Raw genomic sequence first — 6098 nt, 5'->3', positions numbered from 1 at the left:
CGCGAAGGAACGATAGCGAGCGACCGTTAACTCAGGCCGCGACGCGACGCGACGGCACACATGTCGCGCAAATAGCCCGGCGTAGTCGTGTGCGTGTGCACGCCGCACATGCACACGCAAGGCTACACGCATACAGCGCTCACGCGCCGCGGGTCTTGCACGTACACACACGTGAGTTCGCGACGCGTTTTCGCGCTCATGCTCGCGTGTATGCATCCTTCCGCGAAAGGCAGGCGGACCGGACGACGACGACGACGATGACGATGATGAGTGAGATCCGACATCGTTCCGCTCCTTCGCTCGCTCCGAGGGAAGCAGGTGAAAATTAATTGTACGGGTTTTACCCGACTCGCGTTCTACGGGAGAGTCGTGGAACCCAGTCTACCCGCGTCTACCCGCGCCGACGGCGGCAAAGTATGTGTATTTGTGCGTGTGCGTGTGTGTGTGTGTGTGTGTGTGTGTGTGTGTGTGTGCGTGTGTGTGTGTGCGTGCGCGCCTTCGTCGTCCTATAACACCAGGACGCCATCGATCGATTTTCCTCTCGGCGTCGTCGTCGCCTTGTTGCCCATCGCCCCCATCACACTCCCCCTTCCGCCCATCGACTCCCTCTGCCGCGAACGCTTCCTCGTGCCTCTCGCGACGTAATGTTGGCGCGCGAGACTCGATTCGTTAATCGTAGATCGAAGCCACGTTGCGCCGCGCCGACGGCCGACGGCCGACGCGCCTTATCCGCGAAATCATATTTTTGCTGCCGTCGCGCTCTTAGCAACGCCATGAACGCCGCGTGTATTTCACACCCGGGACTGGGGTCAGCTGCTCTTCGTGATATACGGAGCGGACCGCGTCTGAGATACGAGCGACGTCGCGACTGTCGTTAAAAAGAGAAAATTATTTTCTTTCTATACCAAATGAATTTCGACGGTACCACAAGTCGAGCCAAAAGTCATTGTATCAGCTAATCGAACTGTTATTCGTATAAACGTCAGATCATGGGTTTATCAAATTATATAATACATTAATTCCATATCTCCTTTTCCAGAAATATCTTATTGTTTACCGAATGTCTCATTACATCGCTATTTCACGGGAGAAATCATCGATCTCGTGTACATCCGCAATTTGGTTTGAAAGTTATCCGTCCGTGTTTCAATAGCATCCAACTGATGCTTTAACGTGATTTGACTAATTATAATCTCGCCTGGCATTACAATTCCGTTATCTTTAGTGAACTCCAAATCGATCGAATCTAAGATTACTAACATTATTTGCGATAGCCTCTTAGCTTATTTATATCTCCTATTTATCTCAGGTTCGTGAAAATTTTCGCTACCGTCTTTCTATCTCTAGCATACAAACTCTTCCGTTATGTATTATATTCACACATGTAGAACAACTGTCTCTGTTACTATGTCTCTATTCTTATTAGAGTTCCTATTATCTTTGTATTTGAATAAGCCACAAAGAAAAGTAAACGAGAAAACTAACACAAATAAAAATAAGAAAAATATTTTTTAATCAAGTTATATATACCTAATGATTTACGTAATAATAACTTAAACAGTTAGCTAACATGTATTATCTACTTTGTTAAAATAAGCCATATGTTAAAATGAGTCAGGATAGGCAAAACACAATAGCACAAATTGGAGGTCACACTAATAGAGATGCAAACACTTGTCTTATTTTTATCAAGAACAATTAAAAATGTTATTTAAAAACAATTAATTTTTAAACGTAATAAAATACCATCATTATAATAATAAGAGAAACAGTAAACCTCAAGGACAGCTGAAAAAGGCGCATGCGGCCGTCGTGATCATGCTTGTCAACGTCGCGATACGCTTTTATCCGAGATTCTAGCAAAGTTGGAGCTCTGAAATCCTAAACGTGCGCGGGGACAGCGATAATTATCGAGAGTAGGACGCCTCTCTCTTTTTCTCTCTCTCTCTTTCTCGCTCTCGCTCTCTTTCTCCGCACTACGGTCGCGCGGTGAAAAACGAGCCGGTATACGTGACGAAATGCGGTCGGTCCTCGCGCGTGTATCGCCGACGAGGCCGCGGGATATCGGGGCGCGTACAGGTATATACACACTTGTCGCTTATTCACGTTCGTGCGAGCGCGACGGTTACTCGCGGTAAATTTACCCGCGAATTATCGCGAGAGTGAGTCTCCTTACCGCGCCTCGCTCCTTGCCACGGTTCGCTTTACCTCGCCTCGCCTCGCTGTGCCGCACCTTCCTTGCACGCCGCATCCGCCTCGAATGCTACTACCGATTTTAGGCAATGCGCTCATAAATTTGACCTTCCCTCGAGAAAAGGAAGGATTTGCTGGATCCGACATCCTCTGACCTCTCTCTCTCTCTCTCTCTCTCTCCCTCCCTCCCTTTCCCCCTCTTTGTTCCTTGAGCTTTCATATTCCGCACAAAAAATCGGGAAACCTCGGCAACTGTTATAAACATTACAAAATTTTCTTATGTAAAATACAAGAGCGACTAATTTCGTGCTAAATGGACACGTGTTTCTCATTCTGTCCGCATACAGCATGCGGCTCGCTTCAACAAAAAATTTCAAAATATATATTATTTAAAACATTAAATTGATTCATCTGTCTAGATATTATGTAAATGTAATCGAGGGTATACCCGACATCGGGCACGAATTATTTGTTGCGTTAAACGATTATTAAATATTGTTAATAACAAAAGGAGTACAATTTAGAGAGTCGAATCGAAAGAGATCTCTTTTTTCTTTTTTTTTTTTAATACCCCACTCTTCAAAGGTCCAGAAAAGATCCGTGTATGACATATACCCACCTACTATTTCCAAGTCTATACGGAAATTCACGAATCGCAGAGCCGAATGAGTATTCTGTATAGGTCGGTTCTACTAATCGCGACATCGTTGTCGATGGGTCAAATGACAGAGCTAGAAAAGAGCCGTGCGACGAAGGGCATGGGAAGGAAATAGCGGGCAATTCGCTAACGCGAAGGATGGTAGGGCAGCTCGCGGGGTAGTTCGTCTCCCCTGTCGACGTCGTTGCTGTCGAGTAGGGAGTGGGAGAGATGCGCGCAAAATACATCCTGGCGTGGCGCGCAGATGGAGGGGCATCGAGTGACCAGTCGAGTCGACTGCTTGGATGTAGTCACGTCAGTCGTCTGTGTTTCGTTGCGCTTATAACTACATGAGCAGTCGAGTTACGCGGTAGAAGTATTCATTTCACCCGATTCGTCTATCTCGCTCACGCTTCGGCTACCACCCCAACCACGCTATTCCTCGTGGTACAGCAATAACATCGTTTCCCGCGCGCACTTCGGATTGGCTGTTGCAGTCGCAACCGGAGAAGCGGAGAAGCAGTACACCGGGGAGTACCAACACGCTCCGTTTTATTCGCGCTAGCGCCGTCAACAAGAGCGGAGTAAAGGGAGAGCAGTGGAGCGGCAAGGTGTAGAGAGCAGCGGCAGTGCCTTGCTTCGACGGAGGGCAGCAGTGTGTAGGAGGGGGAAGAAGAGAGAGAGAGAGAGAGAGAGAGAGAGAAAGAGAGAGAGAGAGAGAGAGAGAGAGAGAGAGAGGTGGTTGTAGCCGCCCGACCGACCGACCGACCGAGTTGTTTCATTCATAAAAAAGTTCTTTATTACTCTCTGTGAGCGCATGTGCTATTCCACCACGGAGGAGGAACGAGTACTACTACTCCCCCGACCGGCTGCGACGGCGTAACCGCGTTTACACACAGTATTATTTACTACTGTACGAGATACGAATCGGCGCCACACGCCGTACTGGCAGCGCGGCGTACGGGTCGTTCCGTCTCCGTGTCTGCGTACAGAAATTAGTTTTGTCAGTAAAATTAAACGAACGTTTGACGTTTTTTCAAACTCAGTGTTAAGTGTTAAGCATTCCAAGAAGAGACTTGGTTAGTGCTCCGAAAGTTAATCGAATTGGCGAGGATTTCAGCAAGTGTCCGGTTCGTATCAACATGGACCAAGAATCCGCTGTAGATTTGTCTCCAGATTCGGGAGGGTCTACGAACAGAATAAAAGATCGGAGACCGACACGGCGTCAGGACTCAATTAGTTACCGTCAGGCAATGAACTTTTCAAGATGCTTAAATGTTACTAGTGATCCTGGACCATCCAGACAAGGTGCGTTACCACGGAATGAATCAAGACAAGCTGGTAAGCGACCATTAAGAGCTCTTACACCTCAAGAAAAAATAGATGCTATTAATCGTGTGCATAATGGCGAATCTAAAGCCGCTGTCGCACGCGATATCGGCGTACCCGAATCGACCCTGCGCGGTTGGTGTAAGGCTGAGCAAAAGATTTTAACACAATTGAATAACATGAAGGCGTCGGGAACATCACTGTCAGGAACACCACTGGCAGGTTATGAACACATTCTGACGTCAAGTTCAGATAACAGTAACAATAGTGGAGCATGTTCTTCGTCGCGATCAACCCCAACCGCTCAAGCTACGATATTAGGATTAGGATCAGCTACCAACCTTACAGAGAAAGTTGAGGAGTTTGAAACCGGTCCGCCCCATAAACGACTGAAAATTGACAATACATCAGCTAACATCTCAACATCAGCTCGAGCGATGACATCGAGTGACCCCATATTCCACCCATACCTATATAATATGATGTCGGCTGATCCGAACAGTACTTTAGCTATGTTAAGCACATTATTGAAACCAGAAACACTCCTTTCTTTTTCTGGATACGCGCCTGCTGCAACTCTTCTTACGGATAGTCTGCTGACCAGGAACAACGGCACAGTGACCAATATGGCATTAACAAACATGAGGCAACAACAACATCTACAACAACAGCAGCAGCAACAACAACATCAATCGCAACAGCAAATCAACGCTACAACAAATACGCTACTTAACGAAAATAAAAAAAAGTCTAGCGTACAAGGTCATTCAACATTCCAAAAATCGTTGAGGACGGAGTGTAATCGATCACCGAACGTGGAAAAGTCGTCCGGAAGCTCGATCTCTCAACCGAACAATCAAATCATGGACAATCAAATGCCATCAACATCAACGAACAGCAGTGAGGCAGTCGTAAGCGTACCCCAATGTAGAACTGTAAGAAACGGTAGAACTCTTAATAGTATAGTAGATAGTCTTACACCTTCACATCTTAAATCATCTTCTACGAATAAAGTAGACTCGCTATGTGATGCTGTAAATAATAATGATGCTGTAAATAATAATGATAAGGATGACATAGATAATGAGACCGCGAGAGAAAATTATCCTCCTGTGCCACCGGAGTGTAATGACATGGTGGAGCATTGCGCCAAATTGTTGAAATGGTTGAGCAATCATGGTCAACCTGTTTGTACGTATAAACAGTTGAATAATATGCAGAGTCTTTTATCACGGCTAAAAGATTGGGTTGAGAAAAGTACAAAGAGAGAATCCCTCCGAAAAATCAACGGTACGAGCTAGCAAGTATGTATTTAATACATATTTGTATGTATATGTATATATAATGTACATAAATTATGTAAATATCTATGTATTATACCTTAGGTACATTGAGACAAACGTCTGGTAATATTTACTGAATTTTGATCGTATTGACTCAATATTTAGTAAGTATTACCAAACATGATAATAGGAATCAGTTGTTTTATAGTAATAATTACTATGTATTTAGAAAAATAAAATTATCGTTCATTTGCTCCATCTAAATGATTTAACTCTTAAAAAACCAAATTGTTGATTTAAATGAATATTTAATTAATTAGATTTCGCTCGTGTTTTTTGCAGTATAAAGACAAACAATCTAAATCGAGGGGTAATAAGGTATTTTAATTAATAAATTTATAATTTGCAATATTACTCTAAGGAACATAAAATAAAAATATAAAAAATATATAAAGTATAAAAATATCGAACGTTTCGGAATTCATAGGTCTTTCATAGCGATTCATGAAGATATTTTGATGTCAACGAGTACGGTATTGTACTGGTATGATAATTTGTTTGAAGAGAAATGATGCTCTTGTTTTCATACATTTTATACAATTTTCACATTCACATAAAAAAACAAGAGATCATTTCTCTATAAACAAATTGTCACA

At 43.9% G+C, this 6098-nt stretch overlaps 1 protein-coding gene across 1 annotated transcript; it reads left to right on the top strand.

The window, feature by feature from the left end:
• Positions 1-3980: 3980 nt before the first annotated feature.
• LOC108773227 (rhoGEF domain-containing protein gxcI) lies at positions 3981-5460 on the top strand. Its single transcript, XM_018538971.1, has one exon. It carries the CDS (start codon positions 4084-4086, stop codon positions 5458-5460), a length of 1377 nt encoding a protein of 458 aa, XP_018394473.1. The 5' UTR covers positions 3981-4083.
• The last annotated feature ends 638 nt before the right edge of the window (positions 5461-6098 follow it).

Source organism: Cyphomyrmex costatus, unplaced genomic scaffold, assembly GCF_001594065.2.
Source record: "Cyphomyrmex costatus isolate MS0001 unplaced genomic scaffold, Ccosl1.0 scaffold20, whole genome shotgun sequence".
NCBI lineage: Eukaryota > Metazoa > Arthropoda > Insecta > Hymenoptera > Formicidae > Cyphomyrmex > Cyphomyrmex costatus.
The sequence above is the reverse complement of the archived record's forward strand: the minus strand, read 5'-3'. Positions and strand labels throughout refer to the sequence as shown.

Bases quoted from the DNA above. Each gene is read 5' to 3' on its own strand.
- LOC108773227 (XM_018538971.1), top strand. From the start codon at position 4,084: ATGAACTTTTCAAGATGCTTAAATGTTACTAGTGATCCTGGACCATCC.